This window comes from Protopterus annectens, chromosome 7.part0 (genome assembly GCF_019279795.1).
Source record: "Protopterus annectens isolate FY-2018-M chromosome 7.part0, PAN1.0, whole genome shotgun sequence".
Classification (NCBI taxonomy): domain Eukaryota; kingdom Metazoa; phylum Chordata; order Ceratodontiformes; family Protopteridae; genus Protopterus; species Protopterus annectens.
In genome coordinates, this window is record NC_056739.1 from 1,469,722,021 (window position 1) to 1,469,741,351 (window position 19,331).

At 41.9% G+C, this 19,331-nt stretch overlaps 1 protein-coding gene across 1 annotated transcript in view; it reads left to right on the plus strand.

Moving 5' to 3' along the window:
* ARL8B (ADP ribosylation factor like GTPase 8B) overlaps positions 1 to 19,331 on the plus strand; it is a 361,003-nt gene that overhangs the window by 232,032 nt on the left and 109,640 nt on the right. Inside the window, exon 2 of the mRNA XM_044078018.1 lies at positions 15,331 to 15,411. Within this exon, the coding sequence (XP_043933953.1) occupies positions 15,331 to 15,411 (81 nt within the window). The remainder of the gene's footprint in view (positions 1 to 15,330; positions 15,412 to 19,331) is intronic.

A 19,331-nucleotide genomic window follows, 5' to 3' on the forward strand; every position in this document is an offset into this window, starting at 1 on the left:
TACTGAATGCAAGACTAAAAACTAAATAGTAAAGCTGATAGGGACCATATACAATAGACAAACATTTCATATTGTATTAATACTTCCGTCTTTTCAAGTGTGATCTAATACTCACATATACATTTAAACCTGGAGGACTTTGAGCTCTAAAATTGAATATCCAATTTAATTCTAAGTTCTCAAGGTCATTGAAATTGTCACCTTTTCTAGTATTCATTTTCTTCTTTTGTAAAACTCTAAAGCGAAACTTATGCTCTGGATAGTCTACAATATGTTTAGCTAACGCATTCTTTTTGTCAGCTTTTTTAATGGCATAAATATGTTCTTGTATCCTATCCCTGAGCCTCCTTGTGGTCATGCCTATATAAAAAGCCGGGCATGACTCACAGGTGGCCAGGTATATGACATTACTATCCTCACAGTTTGCTGTACACTTAAATTCAAAGTTAAATAGTAGCTCAGGGTGGAAGAATGTCTTATCCTTAGATATCCACTCACAAGAACTACACTTCCCACAAGAGTGGGTTCCTCTTATGTTATTTCTGAATGGATTATAAGGTGTCAATGATCTATGCAATTTTTCATCACATAATATCCGTTTCAGGTTCTTAGAATTCTTATAAACAAAATTCGGTCTTACACCTACCAATTGTTTAATATCTTCATTTGTTGTCAGGATAGGCCAGTTCTTCGAGATAATTTCTGTTATATATTTATTATCACTTGTATATGTAATAATACATCTAACATAGTCCGAATTTATTTTAGAAGGATTTTTATAATTCCTTCTAGATGAAAAATTCCAAGTCCTTCCTGTATTAGAATGACTAGAGTATTTTAGACCCTCAGATATATCTTTCTCTTGTACAAATGAATCTTTAATATTTCTGACCATATCTGGATTATATTTCCTATCTTGAAACATCTTTTCTAGTATGTCAAATTCACGATGTTTAACGTAAAAATCTTGACATATTCTATCTACCCTTACATATTGACTTTTTACTATATTTTTAAATATGAATCTCGGATGCATGCTGTCATATTGTAATAAATTGTTTCTCCAGCATGCTTTCCTGAATAAAGATGTCTCTAATCCCCCTTGTCCATCCTTCTTAATTTTTAAATCCAAAAATTCAATTTCTGAGAGAGAGTATTCAATTGAGAACTTTAAGAAATCTGTAGTCATCTCTAAATCCGATATAAAACTTTTTAATTCCTGTATGGTTCCTTCCCATAATAAAAGTATATCATCTACAAACCTATGATAAAAGAGTATCTTCTTAAAGCCAGGGTGAGTGAAAAGATTTGTAGTCTCCCAATTATATACAACAAGATTTGCATATGTGTTGGCGCAGGGGGTGCCCATGGCCACCCCCCACTGTTGTATATAAAAGTGTTCATCAAACATCATAACATTCTTAGTCAGAACAATTTCCAGTAGTGTATTAATTAGAATTTGTTCATTATTAGTAAAACTGCCTTCCTTGTTTAATATAGATCTAATGGCTTCCATACCATACAGATTCGGAATTACAGTAAATAGACTCTTAACATCTAATGTGACTAAGAGATGTGTTTCTGTGACCTCAAAATCTAATTTCTTAATGTAATCAATCAACTGATATGAATCTCTTAGTATTGTGGGTACTGATGATACTAATGGTCTTAATTTCTTCTCCAAAAATATGGAAAGATTTTCAGTTACCCAATTGTGTCCAACCACAATGGGACGCATAGGAGGAGGCATCTGCCCCTTGTGCATTTTTGGAAGACCTTTTAAATAAGGTATAGTAGGATGTTCAATCAATAAAAAAAGATAAAAATCATAACTGATCTGTCTACATAGTAAAAGTTCATTCAATTCTTGATGTACCTGAAAAATCAGGCCTTGAACAGTTACTTCATCTATCAGTTTATAAGTAGTATTATCTTTAAGAAGAAGTTCCATATACATACAATAATCCTTTCTGTTCAGTAACACCAAACCCCCACCTTTATCTACTGGTCTAACCACCACATTATTATTCTCAGTTAGACGATTTAAAGAGTCCCATTCTTCCTGCAATAAATTATGGAACAAGTGTAATGCACCCTTATTATACTGTCTATAATGTTTATATAAATCATTTTCACAGAGTTTAATAAATGCATCAATACACGGATGAAACACTGGTGTATATAGGCTTTTCCTTTTAAAACCTTCAAACATACATTGAGTATTAGAGGCTATACCTGACTTGAAACATTTTGTACATTTTAACATTTTTAAAAGATAATTTCAGTGCAATTTTACGAGTAAATGCTCTTAGATCTATTAGCAAATCAGAAATCTTACTTATTTGGGCCGGTATGTAACTTAGGCCTTTGTTCAACATAGAAATATCCACATTATTCAAGGTTAAGTCCGATAAATTATAGACCAAATTATTTAGTCCTTCTGTCGTCCCCTCTTGTGTTGCGGTTCTCCTGAGAACTTCCTTTTCCTTCTGGTGCGACTTTCCGATCTTCCTCTTGAGTTCCGTCTTACACGCACCGGTAATGGCAAAAAAGACTCAATGTTGGTCTGTTGAAGCTTCGGTCTCGCTCCCAGATCCACCTGCTGCTGCAGAGCCAATTGATTGGGTGGTGGAGTATCCTGGAATCCCTGTGGGACTTGTCTAAGACTTCCGGTTAATGTCGGCATGATGTCATCATGTGGAATAGGTGTAGTTAAAGGGGCAATGTCTCTGTCAGCCACAGAGACATCTCTATGTATGTCCGATGTTGCCCTTACAGTTCGTTGTTGTGGATTGTCACGATCTTGTCTCGCCCATACAAAGACCTGACCATTCATGAAATCATTATAATCCCTCTGAAGTTTGCGTAACTTAATTACTTGGAGCCTCTCTTCATACGCACTTACTTGACCTAACAAGTTGTCAAGTCTGTTGTTAAACATTTCCCCTTTAAATTTTTTCACCATTTCTTTGTATAGACTGTCATTCTTCTCCATCAAAGCATTCTCTATCGGGAGAAAGTAGTCTATGAGAAGCTTTATATAGTTGAAACTCAGCTCTAGGTTGAGTTTCTGCCAGTTTTTCAAAAGTTCCGGATGAGAGTCTCCGTAGGATGGCATGCATAGTACTCTCATCCCTCTTGGAACAATTTTGAAATGCAGACATGCCTCTAAATGGCGTCTTTGCCATACTAAACGAAACTGTCTGTACAAATTATTTTCAAGTTCTTTAAAAGCAGAGTTAAACTCCGACCACAAATTGACAGTACCTGTTTCATTAGACGTCACATCCATACTCAGTTCGAAAGTCAATAGGGGATTAGCTTTTTTATCACATAAACTGTTCCACTTTGAATAGCTCCTCTCCGGATTGTAGTCTAATTCAACGGCTGAGGTATCCATCATGTAGAGTCAGGAATAGGCACAGCAAAAATCCAAAAGATCGAAAAAAGCAGCAAACCTGACCCTCAAAGGTGTTCCCAGAGAAAAAAACGAAGAATGTAGTAAAGACTGGAGAGCACCACCACGTAATAAGATCTTCTTTATTTAAAATGACAGAATGAGCGCTTTCGCGTGCTTCCACAAGGCACGCTTCTTCAGATTCAATGAACAATAGTAAAAACACATTCCTTATATCCACAAGCCTTATTTAAATTAAGAATTAATTAACCTATGGTAATGCTTATTCACTTCTTCAATTAGTTATGGCAGGGTGTAGCCCAAAACCAATTAACTATATGCTTTTCTAAAAAGAAACAAATCAAAATGCCACTCTTATAAAGCAGAGAAATATTTCCTATTCTTGCAGCCATTAAATACATTATTCTTATATTAAATAAAACTATTATTAAGATCTGATGGAAAAACTCCATGTTATGTACAGCCTCTATGTAACAAAGTTGGCAAATCTAACACTTGCTCCATTTGAACCTGTTAACCTGTCTGACTTCAGGTTCTTAACATGGAAAACAGTTTTACTGTTACCCTTCTTGCAGAGGTTAGAACAATCCGAGTTGGAAGCTGTTATGGTGAGCTAACCCGGTCTAATTTTCCACAGGACTAACCTTTTTATACCTAAGTGGTATCAGAGTTTACTTTAAAACTATCCATCTTGTTTTTCTTTCCTGGACCCAAGAATGAGGGAGAGAGGTACTGCATACCTTGAATGGCACAGACAACTCTGGTACTATTTCCACATGGTTGTCTAAAGCTGTTACTTTGTTATACTCACCACAACAAAACTATTCCAGTCAGGGTCAAGGCCCACTCTCTCAGGGTCTTGGCTTAGTATATGACTTTTGGACAGGGCTGGATTTTAGAAGTATAATAGAAGCTGCAACTTTGTCCTCTTTATATGTTTGCAAAGCTGTAAAGCTTGATTTATTCTCTAGGTCTAGATCAGGCTTTGCAAGGACCATTGTCCAGAGACTCCTGGACTCTGCCCAGGCTTACTATATTTGGAAGGTATAAAGAGAAATCTTGCCATAGTGCTAAGGCTACTGCAGCAGTAATCAATATAAAGAACATAGTACAGTTGTGTGAATAAACTTTCCATAACAGATGTTCATAGGCTCATAGGTTACTAGGCTAACAGCCATAGAGCCCTTACAAGCCTTGCCATGTTTATTCAGAGTTGCCCCAATTGTCTGTGGTTAGGTGAGTGAAGTTCACGGAGGTAAAGAGTCTATGGTAGTTAATACTGACTTCCTCTATCCAGGAGGGATATGGTTGCCAACCCAGGAGTGAATTTGTGGTCATCCATCCATTGATTTAGGTTGCATTTGAAGAGAGTCAGGCGAGGGGCTCTGTTTCTCGTGAACTGGAAGTTTGTTCCATAGAAATGACTGTGTCTGGGAGATGCTTCTCTCCAGCATGACCTGTTCATATCAGGTTATGTTAAGATCCCTGGAGTGCGTGACAGGCAATTTGAATTGCAAATGTGTAACATTTCCATCAGGGCCGGGTCAGAGACTGCCCTATAAGCCAGGCACAGGTCACCCTTTAGCAACCTGTAGGAGACAGAATACAATGCTATGGCTTTCAGTCTTTCTGCATAAGATGTTTGTGTACCGTGTAATTCCTTGGTGAGAAACCTCTGTAGTCTCTGCAGTTGTTTCAGGTGTCAGGTGAGGTAATGCAAAAGGGAACATTGTACTCAATTATTGGTCTGATGAGGGCAGAGTATAATGGAATTGTAACTTCCTTAGATCTAGGTGCGATGCCTTTACTTATAAGATGTGCCACATAGTATTTCCTTACTACTGTGGATACGCAATGGTCAGTTCAGATTGCTATCATCGCAAGAACCCAGAGCACATACCACTCAGTCTGCACTTAGGGGGTGCTGTTTATAATGTAATTAGCAGGAATTTCTGCTTTCCCAAAGGGAATGATGCCTTTTTATTTTTGCGTTTAGCTTTAATCTGTGGATTTGGCACCAATCATTTGTTTGCATTAACCCTGCCTGTAGTGTATTAACATCGTTGGGGGGATCTCTGTGATTGCTCCCAATTTGCATTAGTCCGCAAACCTGGTCAGCCACAGGCTGTCCATGTTTGCCTGGACTTCTGAGAAATAAATTCCGAACAGTAAGAGGCCCAGCACAGAACCCTGTAGTATACCACTGGTGACTGGTCTTTTGCTAGAGGTGAAGTTACCCACTCTGATAGTGTGTGTCTTGTCAGTGAGCCAGTTGACTACCCATCTGGTAATGTAAGGGTTAATTCCCAAATGGGAGAGTTTCTCTATAGTACTTGAGTGGGGTGGGGGGGGTTGTCCAATGCCTTGGGTAGGTCAAGATGGGCGGTATGCACCTTTTCCCTCGTCCAGCGCCTTGGTGACTTTCTTGAAGTCAACCATGTTTAAAAGGCATGGTCTACCTTTAATGAATTTGAACTGGGTTGGGTCCAGAGATTGGTGATTATGGACCTTATTAGCAAGGACATAAGTAATTATTCTTTCCATAGCCTAGTCAAGCATATGGGCCTATAATTCCCAGGGTCGGTTGACAATCCCCCTCTGTGCAGAGGAATTACGGTTGCTGTCCTGCATTTTGCTGAACCATAGCCAGTTCGCATGCGGTGGTTAAAAAGGGATCCAAGTGGGTCTGCCAGGTCATGTTTAAGTTGCTTAAAAGGGAACCTGGGATGTTGTTTGGTCCCACTGATGCTGTGTTTTTGACCTTGGAGAGCTCCAAGATTACTTGGTCTCTTGAGATAGGTTGAGGAATGGTAGGTCTACTTTGAGAGATGAGTGGATAGGGTGGGAGGAGGGGATGAAGTTTGCTCCAAATCTGTCAGCTAACAAGTTGGCTGTTATGATGAATGAATATGGGTGGTGCCATCCACAACCAGTTCAGTGCATAGCGGGGTATGCCTTTTTAGATTTGGCGTAGTTAGAATGCCTTGTAATTATTCTTGGCTAGGGAGGATATTTTTACTTAGCTTTGTTTGAGTGATCACTGCTGCAGTAATTGCTCCCTTCCTCAATCCCTCTTGCTTTTGGTGCATTTATACCAGGGTGTATTTTTTTTGTTCATAACCTTGCCCTTTCAGGGTTCCAGCTTCCCTATGTCTGTTAAATGGAAAGCTTTGAAGTGCTTGTTGCCCAAACTTGTCTTTTAGTCTGCTGAGCTCAAGCTGTCTGGCAGTTTGGACGTATGGAAGGTGCTGTGGCAGGATATAAACCATATATCTAAGCAGTGATCATTCAGGCATCTACTGTTTGTTTACATGCACAACTATATTTTCCTAATACTTTAAAACATGACAGAAGAGTGAGACTTACAGCTGCAATGATTTTTGGTGCCTTTTCCGAGTTACCACATGAGGGTTCTTCAGTGGAGTAAAGATAAGACTATCTGTCCATGCCAATAAAGATTTTTTTGGGTGCACCGCGTACACCTTCAGTGGTGGCTTCATCCAGCTAGTCGTTCTCAAGACTGCTTTTATCCTTCTGCTAGAGTGATGGCCTTGATGGATGTTTCTACTTAGGGAGGGGTGCGTGCATAGAGTAGAATGTCAAAGGGACATTCTCGCATAAAGAGGCCACTCTAGCCCTCCATTGTGCCCTGGAATTTAGGGATGACTTTCACTGAAAGCTCTGAGAAATGCCCCTCTTTAGGAGGTAGTAACTAGCCACTTGGTCAGGATGGCAGTGGTTTAATGGATCCTGCCCTGCATAGCTATACCAGTGTCCCTTTTCTTAAGAGGCTGTGTAGGCCATGTAGAGTCACCTTGTTTTAGCAGCTGTGTGTATTCCTGGCCAGACCAACTGTCCTGTGGACCAGCTGAGTTGGTGCTTAGTGGTGCCACATAAGTCCCTCATTCAGTCTATGATGAATTTAATCTTCACCACTGGAGTAAGCCACATTATGACCCATTGCACTCTTGACAGATTCCAGATGCAGCAGCTTTCTATCCTTATCCTCTCCTGAGGGGCAGACTTCCAAAGAAGGTTGGAGCCATCTCTGCGGTGACCTGATGGTCTTTTTGTAACGCCCCCTTGCCTTTATGTTTCAAGGAAAGCTAAATTGAGCAAGTTCAATTAGATGTCCTTCAAGAATGCAACTGCAGTCCTAACATATGGGTTGTCCTGCCAGCCCTTCGGTCGGCCGGATTCCAAAGTCTGGGTCCGGCGTCTGCTGATGTCGCCTCCTCCCCGACGTCAGAGCGGCTGGGGTATAAAGGCATCAGCCGACGCCATCTTCTTCAGTCTTTCTTGCCGCGCGGTGCCCGAAGCTGTTCGCAAGTGCCGGTCGGTCAGCTCCAGTGTTTCAGTTACCGAAGTCATCTAAAAAGCTAAGTACCCCGTTGGGGAACATTTTTTCTTGCCTCAGCCGATGTCAGAACAAATTGAGAAAGTTAATAATTGTTTGTCTTGTGGTAAACAGATACCTCATAAGGACTTCCATTCTTACTGCCTCCCTTGCCTGGGCCCAGACCACGACGTCTCGGCCTGTGCTTGCTTTAATAAGCGCACTCTCAGGCGCCGGGCAGAATTTGCCGAAGACTTTTTTGGCGAATCCTACGCTTACATCATGCCGTCGGAACAACCGACAGCACAAACTACCAAAAAACGAAAGGACCAGGACAGACACCCTCGGCCCGCGTCTTCCACCGATACTACGCCTAAGCCCTCCGCGAGTGCTTTGGTCCCTTCGGAAGCGATTATTCAACCGCTCCAGGCCGACGACACCGCGTTAACACGCTCTTCGGTCTCGGAGACTACACCGGTGCCGGTTGTTGATTTTCCTCCAGAAACCGAAGTTCTCGATCTACCCGACACCATTCCTGTGGACAAGGGTTACCCCTACACATGGGGCAGCTAGGCCTCATGTATCCATGTCCATCAAGGCTTTTGCACGTGCTAAGGCTGCCAGCCAGGCCAAGGCCCATCCTAAACCTACCTCACAGGCCCCTTCTTCTGATAGATCATGTCTCTTGCTGCAGACCTAATCTCTCTTATCAGGGGGTCTCAGCTCCACCCAGACAGAGGTTCTCAGCCACCTGCAGAAAAAAGGCCTAGAACTGAGCAGGCAGACAACCTCTCTTCAGATGAAGCCTCTGGGGATTCAGAGCATTCAGATACCCAAGAAGAATCCTTCCAGGCCTATGAGGACTCTGATGCTGAGGAATCAATTCCCTCTGCCTCTCCTCCGGAGGATTTTTCTTTTGGTGAAGTCCTCCACTCCATGAGGGAACATTTTAAGTGGCAGGGTCAGGAATTTTCTGATTCTAGGAAAAGGCTTTGTACCTTCCTCAAGTTACCCCAGCACAGACCTTTGGCTATCCCTCCAGTTTTGGATGTCCTGGATGATGTATTCTCAGACTCCAGTGCTTCCCCTGATTCTCTCCCTCCTGCTCCTGTCAAGCCAGACAGATATTACAGGGTCCCTGACACTCACAAGCATCTCTTTAAGGCCCACTCTGTGGATCTAGAAACTGTTTCACAGGGCCCCAAAGGAGTGGCTTCCTCCTCAGCCAAAAATCCACTACCAGCTGACAGGGGAGCAAGGTCCCTGGAGAGATGGGGTAAAAAAGTTTATACCTCTTCCACCCTTGCCATGAGGTCACTTAACTGCCTTTTTCATATGTTTCAGTACCAGGATTATTTACTGGATGATTTGCAGAAAAAGCTAGCCTCTCCTGAGCCTATAAATAGAAAGGCATTGCAGGATTTGGTTCATAATTCTCAGCAGGTTAGCAACCATTTTCTTCAGTGTGGTTATGATGCATTGGAGGCTTCATGTAGGGCAGCTATGACAGGGGCTGTTATCCGTAGACATGCTTGGTTGAAAGAACAGCCACTGCCGGATCATGTTAAAGTAAAGCTCCTGGACGCACCTCTGGATAAACAGAAGCTTTTTGGTGCTAATGCTCAGGATGTGTTGAAGTCTATTGAGGAGAAGGCAAAATCAGTACAGACAGTAAAGGATTTCCTCCAGGTTTAGCCACCCAGATTCAGCAGGAATTGGCCTTCAAAGAATTGGTCCTTTCCAGACTCAGACAAGTTTCAAAGGGGAAGGAACAGGCATGCACGAGGTAGAGGGCAATACCGAGGCTCCTACAGGGGCCGCCAATGGCAACCTCAAAATCAGAGAAGTGGCACAGGTAGTTCACCTGCACCACAGGGACAGTCACAATGATTTACCTTTCACTCCGCCTACCAAGGCTCAAAGAGAAGCACCTCTAGGCGGAAAATTATCTCTATTCTCAAGAAACTGGCACATTATAATAAAGGACAATTGGATTCTGGACATAATAGACAGAGGTTACAGATCCCACTTCCATACTTTACCTACAGGACAAGGCATGCCAAACCTGCCACAAAATCAAATGGCAGAGGCACTCAGAGAAGTCTCAAAGCTGTTACAAATAAAAGCAATAGAGAAGGTTCCTCCTCAGGAACAAGGCCAGGGATTTTACTCAAGACTGTTCCTTGTTCCAAGAAAAGAAAAGCAATGGAGGCCTATTTTGGGCTTGTCCGTTCTAAATACTTTTCTCATGGTGCCAAAATTAAAGATGCTGACGTTACAGCAACTTCTTCCCATGCTGGGCAAGGGGTCTTGGCTGGTTACTCTGGACCTCAAGGAGGCATACCTGCATGTCCCTATCGGACACATTTGCAGAAGATACCTCAGATTTCTTGCAGGAACAGAGCACTATCAATTCTCAGCATTGCCATTTGGCTTATCTACTGCGCCCAGAGTATTCACGAAATGCCTGGCATCAGTAGTGGCACATTGCAGACTCCAGGGGATTCAAATATACCCTTACCTGGACGACTGCCTCATACAAGCAGACAGCAAACAAACCTTGATAAAACACTTGGATTATGTCATTCATTTGCTGCAGGCTTTGGGATGCACAGTCAACATTCAAAAATCAAGATTACTGCCATCCCAAGAGATTATTTTTCTAGGAGCAAAGCTGAACACACAGCTACAAATGGCCTTCCTCACAGAGGAGAAACAAGAACATTTAACAGATTACTTCAAAAGCCTAACAAAACTAACCCACCTGACCGCAAGGAAAACCCTGCAGGCCCTGGGGTTCATGGCATCTTGCATTCTTCTAATCCCTCTGGCAAGACTACACATGAGAACTGCAATGGTACCTAAAAAGCTTGTGGTCTCAACACAGCCACAACCTGGAAGACATAATACCACTCATACCATGCCTGCAAAGGGAATTTTTGTGGTGGGCTCAAGCAAGTCACTTAAACGAAGGCATGCCTTTCAACAAAGCTCCAACAAGTCAAACTATTACAACAGACGCCTCAGGCCATGGATGGGGGGCACACATGGACGGCAGATGCATTCAAGGGCAATGGACTTCCATGGAAATGCATCAGCACATAAATCAAAAAGAGATGGCAGTGATACATGCAATAGAAGCCTTTGGAAAATCTCTTCAGCAAGGTCATCTGCTAATAAGGACAGACAACACCACTGTCATGTGGTACATAAACAAACAAGGGGGCACTCATTCCTACCCCCTCTGCAGACTAACAATGACTCTTTGGGAAAAGTCCCTGAAACCGAACATCTACTTGCAATCCCAGTTTGTTCCGGGCAAGGACAATGTTCTGGCAGACAGGTTGAGCAGAAATTTCTTGGATCCACACGAATGGATGCTACACCCACGCATATTCTCACAAATAACTGCATGGGGAAGACCAGACATAGACCTCTTTGCATCTCATCTCAATCATCATCTGGAAAGGTTTTGCACAAGGATACACCATCCTCTAGCCTGGAGAACGGATGCTCTTTCCTTCAGCTGGAATGCCCTAACAGTTTATGCATTCCCTCCTCTACCTTTACTCACCAAGGTGTTACTGAAGATCAAGGCAGAACAACCAAGAGGAATCTTGATAGCTCCAGACTGGCCAAGGCAACACTGGTATCCACTGCTACTGAGCATAACTCACACCAAACCGTGGCCCTTGCCTCAATGGCCTCAGCTCCTGACTCAACACAATTACAAGACTGTTCATCAGAACCTGCAAACCTTAAAGCTGACAGCTTGGAGAGTTCCATGACTGGGACCCATGACTCCCTCTCCAAAACAGTTCAGGAAATTTTGCTGGAGGCGCGCAGACCTTCCACCAGAAAAACCTATTCAGCCAAATGGAAGAGATTCATCATCTGGAATGTCAACAAGGGCCAGGATGCATCACTGATGAACATACCTCAGATATTAGAATACTTGGCAGAAATGTTTCACAGTGGCCTCTCATACTCTTCCATCAAAATCCACGCTTCAGCTATCTCGGCACATTACAACTGTGATCCACCTGTGTTTTCGCATCCCTTGCTAAGACCGTTTCTAAGGGGTATAAAGAATATCAAACCTCCAATGAAACAACCAATTCCTGCATGGGACCTCAATTACGTCTTGGAAAAATTAACTCTTCCTCCCTTTGAACCAGCAGCATCTTCAGAAATGCAATTTCTCTTTGAAAACGGTTTTCCTGTTGGCAGTCACCTCAGCAAGAAGAGTCTCGGAGATACAGGCCCTCATGACAGTTCCTCCTTTTCTCATCTTTCATCAGGACAGAGTTTCCCTTGGGACCAATCCTTCCTTCATGCCTAAGGTGATATCCAGAGTGTCTCTAAACCAAGCAATTCACTTGCCTACTTTCTTTCCTAACCCTCAAAACAAAGGGGAAAAGCTGTTGCATACTTTAGACATTCACAGACAACTGCGCTACTACTTGGACAGAACAAAGTCTACCAGTAAGTCTGACCAACTGTTTGTAGCCTATGCTGCTGGGGCACAAGGAAAGGCAGTCACCAAACAAACTATCTCAAAATGGATTGGACACTGCATCAGATTCTGTTACTCCTTCCATGGAAAGTGTGTGCCAGCTAATATTAGACCACACTCCACCAGAGCTATGGCCACATCCACAGCTTTTCTAAGAGGAGTGGCTACAAAAGATATTCTAAAGGCTGCTACATGGAGCTCCGTGCATACATTTACCAAACACTACAACCTGCCATTGTACTCCAGATCCCGAGCAGGCTTTGCTTCGGCAGTCCTGCAGGGCCTTCTAGCTACACCATCTCTTGCTTAGTCCTACCATCCCCAGCCTGGCTATGGTATTCAACCCATATGTTAGGACTGCAGTTGCATTCTTGAAGGACATAGTACAGTTTTGTACCTGCCATAAATGTAGATGTCCGATAGATATGCAACTGCAGTCAGGTTTTCCCTCCCTCCTACCCCTCTGTTTTTTCCCTTGGGTCCATTCCCCCCTTTCCTATAAACTGGGGATATCTGTTATGGTGTATTTGTTTATTACTGTTGTGCATGTCTGGATTTTTTGTTTATCCATTCACAAAAGTTAGCCTTCCTTGGAGAAGGCACCTGGCATCTGGGGCAAGAAACACTGAAGAAGATGGCGTCGGCTAATGCCTTTATACCCCAGCCGCTCTGACGTCGGGGAGAGGCGACATCAGCTGACGCCAGACCCAGACTTTGGAATCCGGCCGACCGAAGGGCTGCCTGAGGCAAGACAACCCATATGTTAGGACTGCAGTTGCATATCTATCGGACATCTACATTTATGGTAGGTACAAAACTGTACTTTCCCACTGCTGTTTCCTCACCTGCTGGGAGGCATATTGTAAAACTTCACAAAGATCTCCTGTCCCACCTGTCTGGCAAGCCTCACCAGGGCCTTCAGTCCCTCCAATTAACCACATATCTTTACCAATTAATGGGCACAGACCCTGCTTATCTTCCCAGGGTAGACCCAATAGCTATCCAGAGGCCAAAAGAGGTAAATTAAGTAAATTGTGAACCACTGATCAGGGACTCTGCCAGAATTCTTACCACACGTTTTTGATCAGGGAAGACGCATTTTTTTTGGCTAAGACTCATTTACCACCAGTCTCTAGTTTTCATTGAAAGTATTTTCAGTCTTGCAGATATTCGGTAATAACAAGTCCATCTTTAAAGATGTCTTTTTGTTAAGATTCCCTGAGAGAGAACTGGTTCCACGTTGGGACCTTAATCTTTATGCTGGAAAAACTGGTGTTGCGTCACTGTGAGCCAGCAGCAAGAACCGACTTAAAATTTCTATTGTGGAAAATTGTGTGGCAGATGAGTTAGCCAGGTGGGCTTTGGAACTCTGTGCTCTCTCCTACAAATCACATCACATAATGTTTTATTTTACAAGGATAGTCTTTAGACAGATTCATCCTTTAGGACAAAGGTAATCACAGAAATTTCAGTCATTCTGCCAGGTATCTTCCTTAATATTGAAACCAAGGAGAGTGCATACTTTTTACACCCATTTATTGACAGTTGACAAGCGACCTTTGGTTATGTCTAGAAAGAAAGATTAGCTTTTATATTAGCTTTATATTTCATTTGTCCTGAATTGATTGGGACAGAAGGTTCAAAGTCGCCCTGTTCAGGTGGTTCTTGGAGTGGTTTGATTTTCTGTATTGGAAGCCATAATAAAACTTCTCAAACCAAAAGGTTATTCCACAAGGGCTGTGGCTTCTCTTCTCCCTTTTTTTAATTTCTCTGTTTAATATTGTGCTTCTGAGGTTTGGGGTTGGCATTCTTTTGCAAGATGGTTTAAGCTGAATAAGATCTTACGATCCTAGTTGATGTTTGTAACCACTAACCTTCATGGTATTCTGTCATGACACCACTTGAAAGGAGAAGCTAGGGAATCTCTACTGTTAAAGTGAACTTGACTGGATCATGCAAGTGAACAAAGGTTACGGACTTGTAATTGTCTATCTTCGTGAGCCACATCCATCAACTTCAGCATACTCTCCTGCCATCCACATCCCTTTGTAAATGATCAGTGGAGAGATCTGGAAGAATGGTTTGCCTATTTTTTATCAAGTGGATATCCTAGGGCAAACTATCTGGAGAGAAGTCAAAGTGGAGTGCAGTGGAAGGAGTTTTGTTTCTGGAGCATCTATAAAGTCCCTTTGGTGCAACTTCTGCTGAAGTGTAAGGGTTTAGATCCAACATTATAAGTATGCAACTTTCATTAATCTGTTAGAGCATAATTTAAAACCACAACTTTGACTAATTCCAAAAGGCAAGTTCCAGTTGTTTGCCATATTTTCAGGGTCAGAATCCTGCTTTGTTACACTGGCGTTCGTCACATCCTATTTAACTGAAAAGGTGGTGAACTTTTTCTGTTAATTTTTACAGATAGTGTATTGTTGCAAGTGCTATAGACTGGTAGTGAGCTGTAAATATTACAGGCACTACCATTTTTTCGGGATTTGAAGTGACCTAAACAAAAGCTGCCTTCACTGTTTCAGTTTATCTGTCTACCGCTGCCCCTGCTGAGAGATTACACTAACCTGAGCAGTCCTCCACCTCCTCCAAAGGACATGAAAGTATTGAATTATATTTTCTACTTGCCTGCAGTCTGGTGACCCATGTCCATTACCTGACTTGCATGGTGCTGTCTTTATAGTATATCCACAGTGTCAGTCTTAAACAGAGCGATTGACTAATCCTGCTTCAGCTATTTGCAGTGAGATTGATATGAATATTGTAGAGCAGTCTTGAGTGATACTTTGGATTCACAGCCTGTACATTATAAAGCCTTCTATCTTTGATTTCTTATTTATTAATGCACAGTGAAGCTTGAATTTGGTATATTTTCAGCTTCAGTAGTTAACTTTGTTAGTTTTGATGTCACAACTGCTTGTGTGCTGTTGTCTTTATTCGTCAATTGGAATGTGTAATCTGTAAACGTTTTAAATGTTGAAAAATGTAATTAGCTTTGCACAAGTACTTCCTTCTTGATTTACCACCTTTTGATTATACAATTTCTTTCCACAGTCTGGCCAGTTTAGCGAAGATATGATACCAACAGTAGGCTTCAACATGAGAAAAGTTACTAAAGGCAATGTGACAATAAAGGTGAGAGTTTGTTGCTTTGTTTGCTGTTATTTAAATTGATTTTCTTGGTGGAAGCTGGAATGTCCTGCAGCAGTAGACCAATTGCATCTTGAATAAGGAGCAAAAATAGGAGAAAAACTATGCAAATGTATGTGCCAGCAAAAATGAAAAGTGAAACCGGTGCATTCTTATAGCGGTATATACAAATACTTTTGTATTCCATTTTTGTATTGGTCTCTCTTGTTAAACTTGGTAGCAGTGTCTCTAAGCTCATTTATTAGTATAGCTTTTTTTTTCCCCCTGGTGATCTTTTGCAGATAGGTCAGGTTACTGTTTATAGTGTCTTTCCTTCTATACATGTATAGCTGCTTAAAGACTGTATGAAAATATTTTATTTTTGAAAATGAAATATGACTAGCAAAGTCTTTAATATGTCAATGAAGGCAAACCCTTTCTGCGAAGAACGTTGTAAATTACACCCTTTTCCCCTACACAATGTTGGTGCCAGACTGACAGTGAGGTAGATAAACAGTGGTGTTACACCATTCAGATGATTGGATGTGTACATTAGTCATAAGCAAATGTAGATTGGTCAGATATGCCCAAGTTTGCAAGAAATCAGTGTCTTTGTAGACATTCTTAACAATAGCATTGTCTCCAATGGAGTACCAAGCAAAATGTGCAAGAGGATCACATTTCAGGACTAGTGCCATGAATTGCCAGTCTGTACTGTGTAAGGAGCATTGCATGTGATTTGGGGCTTGCTTTTCCAGAGGTCCATACTTGCGTGTTTACATGTCACTGGGGTTGGAGTGTCATTTGTGGGCATGATTTGTGTAAGAGTGGTAGGTTTGAGTAAACTACAGTTGCACTGTAATGAATATTTGCCTAGTTATGACCACATGTAAGAATTAATTGGCTAATCCATAGATTGAGGGGAGTGCAAAAAATAGTTTTATAAGGCTGCATTGCAAGTATCATGCACAACAAATGTTTGTGAATCTTGTAAAGTTGTGCATGGGAGACGAATATTGCATTCTGGGTTAGCCATTCTATTTTTGACACAAGATGCATGTGATAGTTTTGCTTCAAAGCTCTTGAAGGGGGAGGGGTATGTGATGCTTGCTAACCCAGTCCATTAATGTATTTTGCATTGATTTTGAAATGCATGACATTAAGATCTCAAGAGAGGCTCGATGTGAGGAAGAGGCAAGTTTTATGGGGCTTCTAGTGTTTGAGGTGCAAGAAGGGTCTGATAACCCCCCCAGCTGTGTGGCAGCAAGCAGTGGTTACTCTTGATACTTAAATCTGAAAGATCTGTTACAACTTGATTCTTACAGGCCAGTCTTTGTCATGAAACAGAACTATAAACTTATAAACTTAATGACAATTTTAGCATCTCATTTTGCCACCATCTTATCCCCACATACTCATCCTGACCACTTTTTTTACCTGGACGTTCAAACAAAGATGGTCTGAATACTTGCGTATTGGTGGATAGTGTTGAAAAGGACAAGCAGGTCATTGGCGCAGTGATCAGCCTGGATGTAGAGAAAGCATTTGACAGGGTGCATTTGCCTTTCTTTTTTTTTTTTTTTTTTTTTTTTAGGTTCTGAGAGGTCTGGGCCTCCGTATGGGTTTAATTGGCATTTTACAAAGATTATATAGTGACATCACCACAGTTAAGTTTTGCCCTTGTATTGCTTTTTTTTTTTATTATTATTATTTGGGGGGCACAAAGTGGAGATGGCCCCCTTTCCCCAATTCTTTTTAGTTTATATCCTGAGCCTCTCACATGTAGGTTACAGGAGTGATATTAAGCCATACATTGGGTTAAATATTGGCTTTCCCTCTAAGATAACCTGTGTCATTTCCTTGAGACTCCCTTGGGGGTTATTTGCAGTGTCATGGCTGTATTGGGTAACTTGGAGCAATTTCAGGACATAAAACTAATATTCAGAAATCTCAAGCTCTTTGTGTAAATCGTATCCCATTAGAATATGTACAGGAATTTCATTTTTAACAAGTCAGGCTTCTGTTTAATATTTGATTATTGCATGCTTCTACTGCCCAATCCATGCAGGTCACCTTAACACTGAATAAAATGTGTGCCCTTGTTGTCAAATGGAAGCATCTCTGCTTAGATTTATCTCTGCGTGTGAAGGCTGTTGGTGTGTTTTTATTGTCCCACTAATCCTATATAAAATACTGATGTTGCTAGGTTCCAGTCCTGATAAAGTAAGGATGCAGATTTGACTTTTTTTTTTTTTTTTAATGGGTGAGCAGTACCCACTGGGTTAAATGGCAAAAATTTGATTGTCCCTTTCCTCTTTCCTCAACACATGGGTTTGGATTCGATTCTGCCACATATTCCAGACTTCGGATCCAGCCCTCGAGCTCCTCCCTCCTACCCACAATGGGCTATTCCATCCCCATTATCTCAGATTTTGTTTGCCACCATCGCGAACAGATGTAGGTTCTGTCTTGAGCTTTCAAAGTGAGTTTTGTAGATTTTTTCTTTTTCTTGAAAAATATTTTTCTCTGTTTCTTTAAATTTTGTATTCTCCCTCTGTGTTTCGATGGCACCTCTTTATTTGGGTAGTCCGTGAGAGAGATTCTCTCAACCGCAGTGAACAAGATGGAAAGACCCTGTCTGGCATGGAAATGAAGTTCTCTACCCCTCAACGGATCTTTTCCAGGAACCAGAGAGGTGGTAAGAGAATTTCTTTTCCGTAAATCTCGGGGGACCTTTTCAGGATCTGTGCACAGACAGTTCCTCCGGAGGCCGAGGAGGCAGTTCTAATGGAGCACATTGCCCTAGAGGGAGTGGAAGCCTGCAAAACCAGTGGTTCCGATATTCTTTTCTGGATGGACCTTTTTAGCACTCTTAAACTCTTGCCTTGACTGTTCCTCGCTGGAGGCAGTTGCGACTGTTCCTCGCTGGAGGCAGTTGGGGGATGGTAATCTCTGCACTCAGAAGCCTAGGCAGATTTAACAAAAGATACCTGGGTGCTAAAAATCATATCCAGAGGCTTTCATTCCATTTTTTTTTCAAATTCCCTTTCTCAAAGAGAAGAATCTTCGTGACATGCCACCCAGTCAGACGAAGACCACAGCACAACAAATTCAAAAGCTGCTAGAAAAGAGTCCCCCAGCAGGTCTCACCAGACCAGATAGGATTCGGAACTTACTGGCACTGCTTTTTGTGCCCAGGAAAACGGGGGACCTCAGACCAGTCTTGGAACAAAGCAGATGTTCTTCATGTTTCACTGTTGCAGTCATCACACTTGAGTTATCTGCTTGCAGTAGCCCTTAGTTGACCTGATTGTGAAAGTCCTGGGTCCTGCGTCGGTTGCTGTCATCTTCTGTGATGTCAGGTAGTCGGGTATAAAGCATGCAGCCGATGCCATTATATCAGTCTTTCTTGCCGTGCGGTGCCCAAAGCAGAAGCAGTTCGCAAGTGCCAGTCGGACGACTCCTGAAAGTTTTGTTTTTGAGTTTCAGAACCGAAGTCTTCAACTAAAGCTAAGTACCCCGTTGGGGAAACTTTTTCTTGCTCTAAACCAATGTCAGTGAAAGTCATTAATTGTATTTCTTGTGGAAAGCACGAAGACCACGACCTACCTTGCTGTCAGTTTTGTGCCTTATTTAAAAAACAACTAGTCGTCATCGGTATATTTACACTTCTAAATATTCAGGCCTACTGACTTGCATATTAAACCGACTCCATCTTCTTCTCCAAGGCCTAAAACTCGGGCCTGTATGCCTAAAAAACACATAAGAATGGCTGAAGACCTTATTACTTTAATCAGGGGAAGCCAACCTTCCCCCTGTAAGAGACCTAGGACTGAATTTGCTTATGATACTTCTGACCAGGATTCTGAAATTTCTGTTTCCTCTGATGACCACGATTTGCCCTCATCTACATATGAGGATTATGA